At 35.4% G+C, this 17,554-nt stretch overlaps 1 protein-coding gene across 9 annotated transcripts in view; it reads left to right on the top strand.

Annotated features, from left to right (window-relative positions):
- LOC132257021 (forkhead box protein P1) overlaps positions 1 to 17,554 on the top strand; it is a 106,901-nt gene that overhangs the window by 84,643 nt on the left and 4,704 nt on the right. For 5 of the 9 annotated variants that reach the window (XM_059753698.1, XM_059753694.1, XM_059753695.1 and 2 more), the window contains 6 exons: positions 2,615 to 2,790; positions 2,850 to 2,984; positions 3,052 to 3,096; positions 3,546 to 3,622; positions 3,837 to 3,938; positions 12,559 to 12,800. In XM_059753698.1, the coding sequence (XP_059609681.1) occupies positions 2,615 to 2,790; positions 2,850 to 2,984; positions 3,052 to 3,096; positions 3,546 to 3,622; positions 3,837 to 3,938; positions 12,559 to 12,800 (777 nt within the window). Of the gene's footprint in view, positions 1 to 2,614; positions 2,791 to 2,849; positions 2,985 to 3,051; positions 3,097 to 3,545; positions 3,623 to 3,836; positions 3,939 to 4,204; positions 4,429 to 12,558; positions 12,801 to 13,871; positions 14,184 to 17,554 lie in introns of those variants that run through there. The other 4 variants (XM_059753701.1, XM_059753702.1, XM_059753696.1 and 1 more) reach the window with 4 other exon arrangements.

Below are 17,554 nucleotides of genomic sequence, written 5' to 3'. Positions count from 1 at the left end.
AACGCCAAGGCTAGCTGAGGTGAGGTGGGCGACACAACCAACTCAAAATGAGATCAACCAGGCCAACTCAATTTTTAACCAAAAATTTCAAACCTCCGTATTTGGGTTATATGGCATTGGCAAAAAATATAATTACATTTTGGATACGCCTTAATCTGAACCATCAAATTATTCAAACATTTCTTTGAAAGTAACTCGACACTGAAACAAAATTTTTGACATCAAAATTTTTTAAATTCTCTCAATTACTCTAGCGCCGCTGCAGTGATCACACAAAATTCTATGGTTCTAAATACATGAAGATTTTTGCTAGAGCTTTCCAGCGGGTTTAAAACTATTAAAATCGGATAAATACAATGATTGGAATGCTTGGAAGCTGGGCAAGGTTATACCACTTCCAAAAACTTCTAATCCTAAGTTAGCCTCTGACTTCATGGCGATCTCTCTCCTCCCGTCTCTGTCTAAATCTTTTGAGTTTGTGTTACACTCACAAATCTCTGCTCATATGCTCAATTACGAAAGGACTAGATTTCCGTCGTATGAGTGTCTCAACATCGGCCGAGCTGTCATCTGACCACTCTCCTGTGTTCCTCACGATGTCTGCTGCGGTTCAGAAAAGGATAAGAAATCCGTCTCTGCATAATTGGAGAACGGATTGGGCATATTTTCGAGGCATCTTGAAGGAGAGGCTATCGCTGGACGTCTCATTGAAGAGCAGGGAGGAGCTCGAGAGCGCTGCCTACATGTTTGTTGCCCGCACTCAGGAGGCAGCTTGGGTGGCTACCCCAGATGCGGCTGCCTCCACGATCGACGATTCTCTGCCATCCGGGGTGAGGAGTATGCTTGCCCGGAAGAGACGCCTCAGACGACAGTGGCAACGACTCAGGTCCCCAGATCTGAGGGCTGCATTAAACAGGTGCTCTCTTGAGCTAAAGAGGGCGCTGGCGGACTTGAGGGAGGCCTCTTTTCGGGAGTACCTGGAGGGACTGTCTCCTGGCCAGAATACTGACTACAGCCTGTGGAAGGCCACGAAGAGAATCACTCGGCCTGTTATTCCAGTTCCTCCTATCAGGAGGACAGATGGTAGCTGGGCGAGGAGACCTGTGGACAAATGTGAGGTCTTTGCTGACCATCTTGGGCAGGTGTTTCGGCCCTGGCCTGCTGTGAGTGCTAGTGGAGGCTCCAGCGATGACGACATTGAGAACTCCCTGGCTTCACCACAGGAGCGTCCACCCGTGAAGAGATTCTCTCTACGTGAGATAGATGACATTGTGAAGAGGATGAATCCATCGAAGGCTCCAGGCTTCGATCTCCTCACGGCCAAAATTCTTCGTGAGCTGCCTCGTGAAGGTCTCCTATATCTGAGGCTCCTCTTCAACGCTATGTTGCGCTTGGAATATGTGCCCGTGCAGCTCAAAGTGGCCGAGGTCGTCATGTGTGCCAAGCCGGGCAAGCCTCCAGAGGTATGCTCATCTTATTGCCCAATCAGCCTCCTCCCGGTCTTATCCAAACTGTTTGAGAGACTGCTATTACTACGGCTGGAGCCTCTGATGGTGCGTGGCGGGATGATTCCTGACCACCAGTTTGGCTTTCGGAAGAGCCATACTACAGTCGAGCAGGTGCATCGGATCGTCGACCATGTTGCTTAGGCCATGGAGAGGAAGCAGTATTGCTCCGCGCTTTTCCTGGATGTGCAGCAGGCTTTTGATAAGGTGTGGCACGATGGCCTTCTGTACAAACTCAAGAGGCTTTTGCCACACCAGCTCTTCGAAACCCTTAATCATATCTGGAGGATAGGACATTCTGCGTGAAGTGCGATGATGCTGCCTCCGAGCTCAAACCAATCTTATCTGCAGTTCCCCATGGTAGTGTACTTGGGCCTCTACTATATACCCTGTATACGGCGGATATCCCCGTACCGGATGGGAATATAATTGCTACCTATGCAGACGACATTCTTCTGATGGCGTGCCATGAGGATCCAGCGACTGCTTCCCGCATGTTACAATCGGAAATTTCTGAAGTTGAGCCTTGGCCTGGTCGATGGAGAGTGAAAGTGTCGGAGGCAAAGTCGGCGCACATTACCTTCGTTCCATGGTGGAGCGTTCCCTCCGAAGTGCTACCCATCTCCGGATCTAGAGCCCACGGGTTTCCTAAAAGTGTCTGAAGAACTTTTTGCTCCACTTCATTGGGGGTTGTCCGAAGAAGAAGAAAAAACCCTGGAAAAAGTGCTTAAGGCCCATAAAGTGATAAGGTTCCCTAGAATCCCCAGGCTTCGGCAAAGGGGGCTCATATTGGGGGTTTTATTTTGTCTATGGATAGGCAATCAAACGTTTTTTTTTTTTTTTTCAATTTTTGCTTCAGTCCACTGAGACCCCGAAGACCTATGCTGAGCCTTTAATTATTGCCGACACTGTAGTAATGGGAATTCGGGATACAGAATTAAAAGAAATTGAAATTGTCAACGTAATCTTAGTGTGAATTTTTTGTTTTAACTCTAGAACCACCACATGAAGAGTTTTGTTGCGATTTTAGTTATTGCCCCACTGTGTACATGGCAGTTCAAAAAACAGCAAAACTTAAGTGAGACATATTTACATATTTATTTTTACAGGCATCTCAATTCTGAACACTGTTTGGATGACAGATCGACTGCACAGGTGAGGGTGCAGATGCAAGTCGTGTCTCAACTTGAGATACATTTACAAAAGGAGAGGGACAGACTGCAAGCCATGATGCATCATTTGCACATATCAAATCAAGCAGCTATAATATCGGATCATAGTAAAGGTGAGGAGATCTACTTCTGCAATAATAGTTACATTGAATACTGTGCGAACGTTTTGCAGGATTTGTACCCTGCGCACCTACTATACCTAATGCCATATCTGCGACACCGGTGCGATCACCAACCACCCATACTGCAAGTATTGGTCCTATTCGACGACGTATCACGGACAAGTCCACACTGTCACTAGCCGGAGGTTGGTGTTCTATTCAAAGTAAAAAAAAAGTGTATCACTAACTATCGTATTTTTATCGTCACAAAAGGACTTCCCTATATGCTGGAGCGCGCCGGATTAGATGTGCAACAAGGTGCTAATTAATGTCGTATATAATTAGTATATCGTCATGGACATTAGAACGATTTTCAAAATTTGACAGTTTTATCTATATTTAGGTTTATATATATATATATATATACATGGGTCGAAGTAAAACGCTTTTATCTCTGAAACACAGCCGCCTGCTAAATGGCCATAACTCTGATTCTAATTATCCATCAGAAAACTTTCTTTACTCTTTACACAGGCTTCGATCTCAAGCATCCAACGGCATTAAGGAACTAAATTTAGGGTGCAATAGTGCGGGGTTGTTTGAAAAGTAGTGGTGCATATCCACAATTTTCTTGACTACTTAAAGAGTAAAAAACTCTTTAGTATTTTAAGTTAGTGCTATAATTTCTTCAATCTTTAAACCTGTTTATCCTGTCTAAGAAATTTCCTATTTTATTCTCAAATCATTCTCATATTCTTTCATTTCAGAAATACAACGAAACCGTGAATTTTATAAAAATGCTGATGTGCGACCCCCATTTACATACGCTTCGCTCATTCGACAGGTATGTTCTGTATTGTGGTATTCTAACAAGGAGTGTAAACAAACTCTGTGTCTAGAGAGAAGAGGAAATACAGCAAAATATCAGAATAGTCTCTATTTGATTTGTATATGGCTTGTGACGTCACAGTACCTTATTTCCGCACCTCTTTACACACTCAGAGGTTTACATTCCTTGGTATTGTAAGTGTTATGAGTAACATATAGTACACTTGTAGTCAATAATTGAGTCACCAGATAAGCAGTTGACGCTGAACGAGATCTACAACTGGTTCCAGAACACATTTTGCTATTTTCGCCGGAATGCTGCAACGTGGAAGGTATTTATTCACTCCTACGAAAATAAACGAGATGGTATTCAGTAAATTCGGGACGGTACTGAGTCGTTGTAAGGTCTCCTTCTCACAACCTCTGATATATATAAATATATATATATATAATACTGTTCATATTTTCACAAATACTACACATTATTTTCTTTTTTGTTCTCATAACCTTAAAATTATCATTTGTGTCTCCACAAATGCACACCCGCAGAGGGCTGTGTAACTGAAAAACAAAACAAAAACATCTCCTTGAATTGTAGAACGCTGTACGCCATAACTTGTCGCTGCACAAGTGTTTTATGCGGGTTGAAAATGTTAAGGGCGCTGTATGGACTGTGGATGAGGTTGAATTTTACAAGAGACGCCCACAGAGGTGCTCCACGGCTGTTTCATCTATTGCCAGTACGGCCATTGCGCCAACGTCATCGCCAAGCGTCACCGTCACCCATCAGCTTCCCGTTCCGACAACGCAACCACCCGTTGGGTACGTGGAACTCAACACTCTTTTACATGTCTTGATCCTTCGTCTTCGGACTGCCCCATCATATCCTTCCATTATTCGCCAGACTCAACTGGCAAAGTGAATACACAGCATTATCTCGTGATGATTAGCCTTAGCCAACTCGACTCATAGGCATTACCGTGTATTTATATAATTTTTTTCTACGAATACTATACTAAACAAGTATATAATATCTAATATAATAGATTAAAACTCATCTCAATTATCGAAACAATTTTGTACACCCAATAAAAACCGAACATCCTAACACTTTTTTTAAAGTAGTTATCAATTCCAATATCATCAATTTTAAAGATCATAACTTTTTTACGTGGCATTAATGTCCCATTGAGGGATCATTGGGTCTTCTCCATGAAAGGAGATGTTTGAGACAGGTATGTTTTTGCGATGGCACTTTGTCCGTTTGCCCACCAACCGTCGGTGGATCTCAAGTTGCGCAAAAGAGAATTCCAATGATTCATATATTTCAGCTGAAACATTGAACAGCAACCGCTTGGGCTGCTCTAATTTGCCAATGAAAGGCCTAATTTTTTGCACTCTGTTGTGATCGAACATTTTCAATCGGTGGGATTCAAACTGCAGTATGCCATCTTATCTGTAAATGCGTGCTTTCCTTAGATCGCGTCCAAATCATTGATTACCTTTGATACTTGATACCACTCCTGACAACGGGCGATTTGGAGAGTACTTGTACCGTGATAGGAGTAAGAATGCTTTTTCGGCACACTGTTCATCTCTTTATGTCTCTTTAAAATGTACTCCGTCATGAGATCTTTGAAGAGGATGAAGCATACGCAGACACTTGCCGGTTAATTAGAATCCGCCTCAATCTATTTAATTACATTTTTTGTTACAGACATGTCAAATACATTGTTTATTCACTTGTCTTACTTTATAATCTTCGCTGTTTGCTTTGGTTAATCTGTGGCAAATTTGTTAGAAAATGTGGCCTTAATTTTTGGGTATAATCATAAATATGAATCTAGATTTTATAAATAAAATCAGAGAGGCAAACAAATTTGGATTTATCACAACTGCAGCTAATTCTTGATTAATGTTTTTTTTTTCAATATATCGTCAGATCCCGATTAGTACGGAATATTTCTCAAATAATCTAGAATACCGTTTCGTAGATATTTATAAAAACATAGTTTTTAATATATCCAAATTAAATTTTAAAGTTGCAGTAAATCTCGGAATATATCATCAGTTGATGAATTATTAATTGAATAGCAACAAGTTACGTCTTTTATGTAAATGAAAAAAAAACAACTTTTTAAAATGGTTATTAAATAAAGCGACCATGTAAATCGCACTGTTGTCAAGGGGTTGCTAATGTCGGTTATCAGTGCCACATCATCTTGCATCTCCGTGGATCTTGAGTGCATCGCGATGCACTGAGATGCAATTTATTCGAGAAGTTCCGAATAGATCCGATCTGTTGTAAAAAAAACCTTGTCCAACACATACATTCCCCTCGCATCTGGACATCCTTGTATATTAAAATACATAATTTTGTAAATAATTATTACTGCATCTCGGCATCTCCGGGGAATATCGACTGCATCTCGTACCAAGCGATACAGCATCTCCGACATTAGCAACCTCTTGACCGATGTGCATTTCACTAAAAAAAAAAGGAAAGCCTTAAGTCGAATATGGTAAATATTGCGTAAGGCAAGTCTTCACGAGAATGGCAACGAAACTTTCTGTAAATACTACTCTGTATAACACTATATCTTTTGAAAGAATTTTCCCATTTTTTGTAACATTTTCACTGTAATACGTGATTCTTATATCTAAATACGTTAGAAATATTTTCTATTTATTGTTTTATTCTTTTGTAAATAGTTACTACATTTCTGTGAAAAATTCTATTTTCTACTTTAAAAATGCAAATCTAAGAGAAATTTTCAATTTTAAGTGTCACAGGTTTATAATCAATTGTTTCCTTACATTCAGCTTCTTTGTATAAATACACATACATATATGTATATACATAACTTCCATCCTTCAGAAAAGGATGAATATATTTGATGATAGTAATAACTAATCAATGGTAAGAATAGAGCTTATGCTCTGACCAATAATACCAGATTTTTCTTCCAGATATATTTTGTATCTCTTTCTCAATTCTTGTAAATAATTTGGTTTCTTTTGCTACCTATTTGTTCAATCCCGCTCCTTGCCTACTTTCTACAATATATATATATATATATCTTACATTTCACTATCCCTGTAAATATGTTAAAGCATTTAATGGAGAAAATGTTGCTCTTTCTCAATGCAAAAATACTTATAATTCTAACTTAATTATTAATTCGCAGGTTTTATTGCATTGGTTTAGCAACATGTTTCTCTGTGTTTAAGTCCACTATTTTGTAAATATTTGATAGCTTATACAAAAATAGATCTATCCTTATTCAAACTTTAACAAACAATGAATACCTTTTGTGGTGTCAGACCTTACCTTGCAAATTGTCTAAAGATGTTAATAAGTTATTAGGTATTTTTGATTTTGTGAGAGTAATCCAATGTTTATTACTACATTTTAAAAAAACTAAATCAGTTGAATTTGAGTAGTTTTCACTATTCAAAATCGTTCACTTCATCCTTTTTGAATATGTTGTATTCTTATATTCTTTATTGTTTTGTGGTTATAAAAACGTCTCAGGAAGTTAATAGGCAGAAATAAAAAAAAATCACTGTGGCCTTCACATGCAAAACTTTGTCGGTAAACGGAAAAAGTTTTCAAAATTACTTTCAATATTCTAAATTTGATTGAATACTTACTTTTGCTAAACATATATATTCCCTATAGAAAACACTTACAATATTTTAGTTCGTATCAACTTTATTACACCATAATAAATAATTTTAATATCAAGATATGATATATTTAAAATCTCACGTATTTTCTCACCTTGTATTCATGTGAAGTATATTTTTAATTAGTTTCTTAACACAACTTTATGTAATCAGATAAAAAGCCTTATTGAGTTTTATGTTTTTTACTCATATTACTTGAGACTAATAGTGAAAACACAGCATTTTATTTACACCATCTCGTCCCGTCAGATCGCCTTTTCTGTTTTCAGTCTTCAACTCATTTTTTAGTGCGCAATTTTGACTGCAATCCTATTGTTCGACTTGTCAAACTAAAGTTCAGCACGAGTTGCCCAAAGTACTTGCGCGAGTCGCACAGGTCGCCCAAAGAAAATCTACAGAGTCACACTCGGCATAGTGTGTCGTGCGAGTACGAAGTAAAATACGCGTGATGAAGAAAGAGATGATAAATCCGACCAATGGTTCATCGCAAAATGCTGTGTTCTCACCATGCTGTGTTTTATGGTGATAAAGTCAAGTGGTATTCAACACACATAAGTTTCTGAATACTGCAAATTTCCTTTCTTCATCCTTCAAGTCCAATACAATAATAGATATCTTTTTGTTTTCAAAATACACTTTCATTATTGCAAAAAAGTCTTATTTTATTGATTTGCTACGTGTCATGGCATTTGTAATTTTCAGAAATTATTTAAAATTTACAGAATGTCTAAATTATTTACATTATTTATTTATATTAAATTCTCACACATACACACAGAAATGTAATGTATGTCAATGCAAAAATAAATGAAAAAAAAGTTCTGCATGTGAACTAACAGTGCCTAATTCTCTTTTATTTCGCACTTTTTTAATTGTCTTTTTTCGATAATAACTTAAAGACTGGTCAATCGCTACAAACAATTCTAATATTTCGACCCCTCGAATAGGTAAAGTTTTAGGCTCTTACCGATGGCAACACCATTTACTGAATACTAGAAGAATTTCTGTGGACATCTGCAGATAGTGATCACTTGAAAGTGTAGTGACATTGGTTCAAAGCCTCATTCAATTTTTTCTATTCATGTGTTTTTTTTTATACCAAAAAAGTGTCAATGCTTGCGCTTATTCGAGTTAATGGACAGTATATTGTTTTCAAAAATTATATTTTTTTGTCGAAACAATTTTTTTTTAATATACTCTTCATAATATCACAGTATACACTATACCTAATGCTTTTAAAATGAAAAAAAAGTTGAGATATACCTAAAAGATATAAAAGGCACGGAAAGTGTACCTTTTTGAGCGATTTCCAGTCAAACATAAGAATGTCAAATTTCAAATATATAAAAAGTTATCAACAGAAGTGAAGAAGGTAAAACAGTTCTTACTATTAGTGCTAAAATAGTGTAATAACATTTTGTGCGATTACACATTACGTAATAGCTGGAAAATTATGAAATTTGTTAAAACTTTTATAACGCAAGCATAAAATTAGTAAATTCATGATAAAAATAATTTACCACAAATTTCTTTCATGCTTGCGAATTGAAGCCACAATTACATATTTATATACCTTTGTAATTCCTCTGCAGTTTCTTATCTGCCCACTTGTAACGCTGCTTTTACACATTCATTATAATATCCTCTAATTGTAGTCTTCGAATTACACATTCTGACGGCACAAATTAAGTCTTAACATGTATGAATCGGAATAGTAAATAACACATATGATTAGATTTTAACCACAATTATTATTTTAAACCTTACATCTGTGACTCAGAAAAAGGTCTAAGTTCAACTAATAAAACACCTTTTTATCATTCCTTGTTTGACTGAGAATCGCTCCATTTGAATCAATTTGATCTCAAAACTGTGTTGGAAAGGCAAATTGAACGCAATTCGCTAAACTCAATGTGAAAACTTAACAATGAGATCACACTAAAACCATCATTTTTTACGGAATATACAGTGGCTTTTATAGCCAACTGAAATTGTATTATATAAATACGTACCAAAAATTCTGGCCAAATTTTCAACACACCTGCTTAATGGTTGGTCGTTTTTTGGCTATGACGAACACACTAAGATGAGGATTTCAACTGTTGTTAATTCATAAATTCTTACTTCTTTTTTTAACAAAATTGTTTTTTGTCGTTCGCAATTGTTATTATTTCTCATTATTTTGCGATTGAAATTAATATATGAGATTAAACACGGAACGGCCTTTCTTTTTTCTTCACTCGATTTTATTCTATTACCGACGTTTCGGAGAGTTTTTTTTCTCTTTCTTCAGGGATAATGAAAATTAGGGGTGAATTCTTTCTCATCTCACTACTTGGCTCACTCCACTCCAACTCGTTTGCTTGCATTCTCTGTACTCAAATTAATATATGTTTAAATTAGTAAGTCTCAAAGGTGAAAATCCTAACTTTCGAGCTTTAACCGCGAGATATACCACGACTTGCCGTAAAATTTTGAACGCACACGAAAAAAATTTGCAGATTTCATTTACCGGTTTCGTTCTTTTTGTTCAATAAATAATACATATTTATTATCGCTTATAAAAAAAAAGCTTTTGTGAGCGTATTTGGAATCCACAGACGTCTGAGGGTTGACGACCAACCTTCAAAGCAAAACAATCGAAAAGTTCTTTCTCAGGTTATACAAGCCATATTTCCTCAGTTCATACAAAAGAGAAACAAAGAATAAAAGTAAGAAACCAGAAAAGTTGGAATTAGTTACCGCTTAGATTATAGAAAAAAATTATGGCAAATTTGTGTGAAAAAGTGAATATGAAAGGGTTATAGGCAGCGAAAACTGTGCGTGGCATTCAAGCTGACACTTGCGTCATTTTTGTCGGAAAATTGATCTTATTCCCACTATGATTACAGTACACCACACTTAAGTAGGTAAGAGAAACAGAAGTTAGTAAAGTACATTATTTGGCATAATTTTTGCGGAAAAAATATGTAGCGAATACAAAGTCGATCAACTAATTTGTAAATGACGATAGAAAAAGAAGTTAATTTTCCATGAAATATTTAACAGGCTTCACATATTCTCCATACATATTCTCAAACATTTTTGGTGTTTCACATAAATAGGAGCCCATTCCAAAATTTTTCAAAACGCGTGATATCATTGCAAATTTTCTTTCAGAGAAAAATTAAAAAATGAAATGTAATTTCCTGTTTAGAATAATAACATAAAAGAGTATATATTTGGGTGTTTTTCATATCATATTTATTGCAGATATATGAAAGATACTGATTTTAAAAAGCATGGGATTAATTTCTTCAAAAATTACACTAGGCAACAAAAATGACACTTTTTTCTGCCCTTTTTTTGAAGTGTGGATTTTCTGATTCCTTGAGTCATCAGCTTTTCAACGGTACCTCACTTTTTTTCCTAGACCCTCAAGTTTTCCTTTTAGAGCCTATTTTCCATTTTCCCATATTTTCACCTACTTTGCCGCACTTATGTGCTCATATCTCGCCCAATTTTTCACGGATTTTCCTCAAATTAGGCTCAAACGATAGCTATTAAAATTACCTACTACTTTGTAGAACATTGTAAATGTTTTAGATCACTCCTTGTTGGTCAAAAGTGATCTTTTGTGAACCACTAGGTAAAAAATTCGCCGACTTCTTTACCACTTTTTTCTAAATATCTCCGAAACGAAGAAACTTTGATGTTGGATTATTTTTCCTATGTGTAGAGCACTTCAGGGGATACATTTCCCCCATACATGCCGAAGTGATATTTCTTTTCTATCTGCTGGAAAAACGAGGTTTTTCCTCGACAAGTTTTGCTTTTTTATGCTACGCGCACCCGCTAAAAAACTGAAAGAAGGTACATTTTGCTGTCTACGCACTCATTTAGATGATGATAATGCTTAGATGTTAAAACCAAAGAGAAAAAAGGCCAATATCTCGACTTTTTAGCTATTTTACGTGAATTTTTTGTGTTTTTTATGGAGTTGTTGATATCATAATTTGTCGTCTTTTCGATAAATTTCTGAAATGGAAAATAGAAGCAAATATTTTGAAATGGGTCAATATGTAAATCAACTAAAGTAATCGACTTTGAACTTGTTGACATGAACAAAATTTGCCAAAAATCGTGAGTTAAAATCGTGGCTTGAAATTATTTCTTATTTATTCTTCCCGTTACATAAAAAGTTTCAGAGGCAGAATGAAATTGTCACGGAGGATCTTGATCAATCTTACCTTGGGGAAATACAATCAAAACTTCTACAAACTTGATTAGCTGATGATTTTACACAAAAGCTTAATTCTCGTGTTTAGATTTTCTTCTATTCTGGCCGATAGTGCCAGAAAATCATAGGATGTGAGAATGCAAGAGAAGGAAAAGAAATTAATGCAAAAATACGATATTAATAGCGTTCTCCACGCCAACTTCGCTGTTCTGTAGCAGCCATGTCTCGAAATATTAATCAATATTTCTATTTTTAATAAATATTTAAACAGTATTTGAATATAATTAGATTTATTTAAATATTTTGTCAGAAAATTTAATTTTTGATTTTTTTGCAATTTTACATTAAAAAAATTATTTGTTTAGATTTAGATCTTTTGATTTGTCCATACACTGTAAACAAAACCATATTTAATAAGTATCATGAAGATTCTTCAAAAATCGTATGTTAATACATATATGAGATAAAATGGGTTAGTCGAATTGATTTTGTAGACAATGACTTGTGATTGCTGAGAAAGAAACTGAAATCGCGGAAATTAAATTTTTTGATTTCCAAGTAATTTGCCTAATTTCTAAAATATATTCCGAAGGCAATTCAAAATATCTGTGCGAATGTACCTAAAGAAACTTCTAATTGGGGGGGTGTTCCTTCTATATGCTTCAATTGTGAATAGACTAGAAAAATGGTTTATCCCAACTAACTAAGTATCAATATAAAAACTTTTTTTCAAAAGAAAGTATAAAAAAAAGTCTCACTAATATAAATTAAAATTATTATATACAATATATATAAATAGTGTAAATTACTGGAAAAATGGGTATTCTATTAATGAATTTGTTTGTTTTATTGTTCTTTAAAAGCTTGTCTCAATTTTTAAGTTACAGCAAGTTTTTAAGATTCTTTACTTAAGAATTGCGAATATCAATCTAAGTAAGTCAAGTTTCACTTTCATTGTGGTCACTACAAATTAGCGACAGATGCCCTCTAATTATAGTACAAATGCCTGGAAATAGCAAACACATATTGCTAATCCGTTATAGAATGCAATACGTACGAATTTGTCGCTGCACAAATGTTTCGTGAGATATGAAGATGATTTTGGCAGTTTTTGGATGGTGGATGACAATGAATTTGTCAAGAGACGGCATTTATCGCGTGGTCGCCCGCGAAAGTATGATCCATCGCCCTCACCACAATCACCACCAAGCCAAGGAGGAGGAGGAGATCCGCCGACAACCATCACTACAACCGGATCCTTCTTACCTAGCAATTTGACATCACAGTAAGCAATAACTTTGTTGTTTAACAATACATCTCCCCATTCACCTCAAAGGAGAGCTTCATCGCGCTATAGGATAGTCAGAACACAAAAAAAAAGATTTTCGTAGGAAACGACAGCAAGGTCGCGCAAAGAAGCGATTCAATAAAATTTCACGAATCATTCACTCCAAATATATTGCTTTTACAACGGAACATATACCGCAATTTGTAAGATAGTTTATGTGGAAAGACTTTATAAGACCAGGAGAATTCTATAAACTTCAATGGAATTTAGGAAATTTTTATTTTAGTTCTTCCCACTTAACTTCATTTAAGTGGATGCATTCGTATTTTTGATTACTAATTAAGCTGATTTTATACGGAACCAGCCGAAAATTGTGCAAAACAATGTTGGAAATGTGACTATCAAATTCAGGAGGAAAAATGTCTATATGTATTGACCCAGTGATGCCTAAAAATTGTAGCTTGTAAATCTCAGTGCCATTTCATATTTAAAGTATTAGCGAATTCGGCATTTTTTCATTATTTGATTTATCTATATGGCTTCTTTCTAAATTTGCACTACTATTCCGAATTCAGACAAGGAATTAATATGATTATTTTCACGGTTCTTACAGTATGATATTATCGGGTATGTGCAACTTTTCATATATTATGTTTTAAAGACGGGGGTGGCACAGTCATTATTTTCGATAGTAATTTCATATTATGTTCGTCCTCATTAAGCGGTATCAGAAGCGATAGCACAGGCGAGATCCAACCGATGAATACAAATACTACGAAGGCCACTCAAACTCCAAAGATTTGTCCTTCTCACAATTTCCGCGTGTCTCCCTTTCAAATTTGTACAAATTGACGGAAACGGTGTGAATAGCTCAAACACTATTTTTTCACCATACTACGTATCGGGAATTTTTTCTCCTTCCGGTCTACAATTAAAAAATTAAAATTAGCGTTTATATGGTCAATACAAAAATCCTATAAAGTGCGTGACTATACATGAACATTTAAACAAAATGGATAAGACTTTTTCAGTTGTGTTGTTGAATAGATGACCGAAAATCCCTCACAGGAATCCAGAGCTTAAGTCAATGAAGTGATACGGGCTGAAACGGAGCGAAGTGACCGATATATAAACAACTTTGTGTTGTTTCGGACAAAAATTAGGATGCAACGATATATAACGGAATAAAGGCCACTAAGCTAAAACTCCTTTTGACTGACACGTTTCGGAGATTTTTTTCTCCTTCCCAAGGTGCTGTTACAAGCAAATTACAATATGGTATTTATAAGAAAATTTTGTGAAAAAAATCAGAATGTATGCATTGAATTATTGCGGGTGTTTGGGGTGAAAGCTGATCAAATCATCACATATTACTTCCACTGCCACAAGCTGCACAATCCACATTCTCTCCTCAACTGACACTCAAGCTTCGTCCAAAATCATTTTACTTGTCTTCACAGCTGAAAATTTCTTCCGCGTGCTGTTCACTTCTCCTCGTTTCCCGTCTCTGTTTCCCGTCTCTGTTTCCCGTCTCTGTTTCCCGTTACGTAGAATACCAGCATAGATTGTATTGACATTTGAGCAATCTTGTTTTCTGTTCACATTGTGCTGCTTCGTGAGGTGAATGTGGCGCGCTTCTAATGTTTCCAATGAACCATTCCTTATGCTGCACAAGAACTGAACAAAAAATCATGACCCTCTATTCTGGAGTTATGAGAGTTATATAGGTCGTTTACGTCAACTTGTACAAATTCAACGATGTTATATTAAATTATTTCACCCAAATTTGTTGACTTAAACAGAGAACAGTTACTTGTAATAAGACTAATGTGCATGAGATGATATATGAGGCGAGAAAACGTGAAATTTTCTTGCTCCCAAATTCACTGAGATTGTTTTTCAACAAAAATAAAATTTCTTTATTTGTCCATTTGAATTAAGTTTATACACATTCGATATTCTTTAACATTTTTTGAATCTCTGTTTAATACGCATAATTCTGTATTAAAATACAGAGGTAGCAAAGAGAATTGCAGAAGAAAAAACACTCTTTAATTCAAAGGCAAACAAATTTTTTACTGACATATTTGAAGTAATAAAAACAGTCGAAAGAATTCGCATATTATATTATGCTTCACTCTAGATTGTCTGCTGATTAGCAAAAATTGTCTTTGTTATATCAACATACATATTCGTCTAGTACTAAAAATCTTAAGAATAACATATTACAATTTCGGTTCTGATTTCAAATAGAAATGTTTTAAATAGCCTATGAGCCTCTTTACGCCGCGCCGGATTTAAAATAAATGCAGCATTTATCTTAAAGCTAGTCCGACATGGACTAAAAAGTCGGCTTAAACTGCGCGGTTGCGCTTGCGTGTGTGCTGTCAAATTCTCACATACATCCTCATTTAACGTCATTCGCAACTGCGCGTCGGGTTGCAACATGATTCGCTTTCAGTGTAATCCGGCCGAAGTGAACCGAAGCGCTTGTGTTCCGGTATTAACGCCATGGACTAAAATAAAACCGAATATTGTGAAATGCTACATAATTGATAAATCCAGCATTTAACTTGGCCCGGCATAAAGAGGCTCAATGAGCCTCTTGAATTGATGCTGCATTAATGTTATTTAGGGAATATTAGGACAAACAAAATTATAAATTAGCTTTAGTTCAAAGAAAAAGACAAATAAATCAACAGATGAGGGATTTGAAAAGAGAATGAAATATCAATATGAAAGTAATTACATGTAATAATTACATGTAATTTGTTATTTTATTTGTGGTAAAATATAAGTCTTAAAACATTTTGAAAATAATTTGCTTACCAAAGTCTCGATTAATATTAGACATGTCCGCATATAAAAAAAAAAATACAAATTCCACTGCATGAAAAAAATTTTAACGAAAATAATTACAATAGATTATTTTGACTTGTAGTTTCAGCGATTTGCAATGTCTTTGTGGAATATAAATTTGTGTTTAAAAGTGTCGCATTGCAGAAATCTCGTTTAGCATAAAATTTGGTGTTACTACTGATTTGCTTTTGAGAATTGGCCCATATGGAAATCTCATATATTGGAAACTCAGGGCTCGGAAAAGTAATCTTTTAGGTTTCTAAGAAGCCTCCTTCAACTATGTGAAAGAGGTGTAAATAAAACCGTGTCCTGTACCTATCTTTCTCACAAATATATGCCTTACGTTGGAGAAGTTTTAACATAGCTAGAGATGCATAATGAGCCTGTCAATTGGCATAGATGCCGTTGACGCAACTAACCTCTCGCCACTCCCTTTTCTATATAGCAAATCTAATCTCAGAAATCTATTGCAAGAATTTTAAAGTGAAGCAAAGAAAGATACGTGCGAGCTGTTGTAATGTAATGATAGTCAGTAATTAATGTCTGTATTTTGAATAAAGTTACTGGCAAGGCAATTATGAAAAAAGATAAGTCTAAATTTTCATATGCTCTTCATATCCCTGCTTTATAATTGTCTATAGCATTGATCTGCGTGTTAAATTGATGAATTTTACTCTTGTCTGGTTTCATACGAGCTTTTCTAAACCGATAATGTACAGCGCCAGGGCTGAATATAACACATATGAGTAAAAGATACCAACATTCTAAATTAGTACTTGAATGAAACCATATATTTTCTCGGTGGTAGAAAGCAGTTTTGACAGGCTTACGACTAATTTAAAGTGTTTTAGTTATAGAAATACACTGCTGAGGATATTTTCGTTCTAACGTCTTACATAAAAAATGAATTTAACATTGAATTAAATTATTGGTTCCAAAAGTTTTTTTGTGTGTGGGGACATGCACATGGATGTCCTTTGCCATTAAAGAATGTGTCCTGTTACGTTTAAAGTCATATTGATGTGACCTACTCCTCTCGAGTGAAAAACAAATGATATAGAAAATTATGTAAGGACATTACTTTTCCTAGACGAGTTTTCCAAACACAACATTTGGAAAACGAAATAATCGAATTATGCAATTTTTCAATGCACAATATGTTACACAAAATTAATCCGACACGCAAATTCTAAAACACCAAATTATCGCTTTACAAAAAATGTCTATACAAAAATTCAACAAATTGTGGGAACTCAATAGATTTTTAGCAAGAAAAGTTCTGCAATGTCTGTTTCCCCGTTTTTCGTCAGTATATTTTATCCACTTTATCCTAGGGTGTTATTCTGATTCTTTGATATTATTATATGAGAAACTCTGTGAGTACCGAGTTTATAATTTTCGGTTTTGCAATCCATATTCGCGTAATCAATTCATTCAATTGCAAATAGAAAATGTGGTTTCCATACAGTCAACCTTTTTGCTATTATGGGCATAATACTCAATTATCAGAGTAATCCTGACAAGGTTCATATATGAATAAATAATTTCAAATATTGGTATAATTGAACGGCATTGTTTTTTTCAGCAGTATAAAACAGTCTATCTTTATCCCTTTTTACATTATTGTGTTATCAGCCGGATATTGAGTATTAGATTAAACACGGAACGGACTTTCTTTTTTCTTCACTCGCTTTTATTCTACTATCGACGTTTCGGAGAGGTTTTCTCCTTCTTCAGGGATAATGAAAATTAGGGGTGAATTTGTTTCTCCTCTCACTACTTGACTCACTCCACTCCAACTCTTTTGCTTGCAATCTCTGCACTCTGTGCACCCTGTGCACCCTGTGTAGAGATTGCAAGCAAGAGATTTAGAGTGGAGTTTGCTTGCAATC

This window comes from Phlebotomus argentipes, unplaced genomic scaffold (genome assembly GCF_947086385.1).
Source record: "Phlebotomus argentipes unplaced genomic scaffold, Phlebotomus argentipes genome assembly contig_75, whole genome shotgun sequence".
Lineage (NCBI taxonomy): Eukaryota > Metazoa > Arthropoda > Insecta > Diptera > Psychodidae > Phlebotomus > Phlebotomus argentipes.
This window is presented reverse-complemented; position numbering and strand designations above follow the sequence as displayed.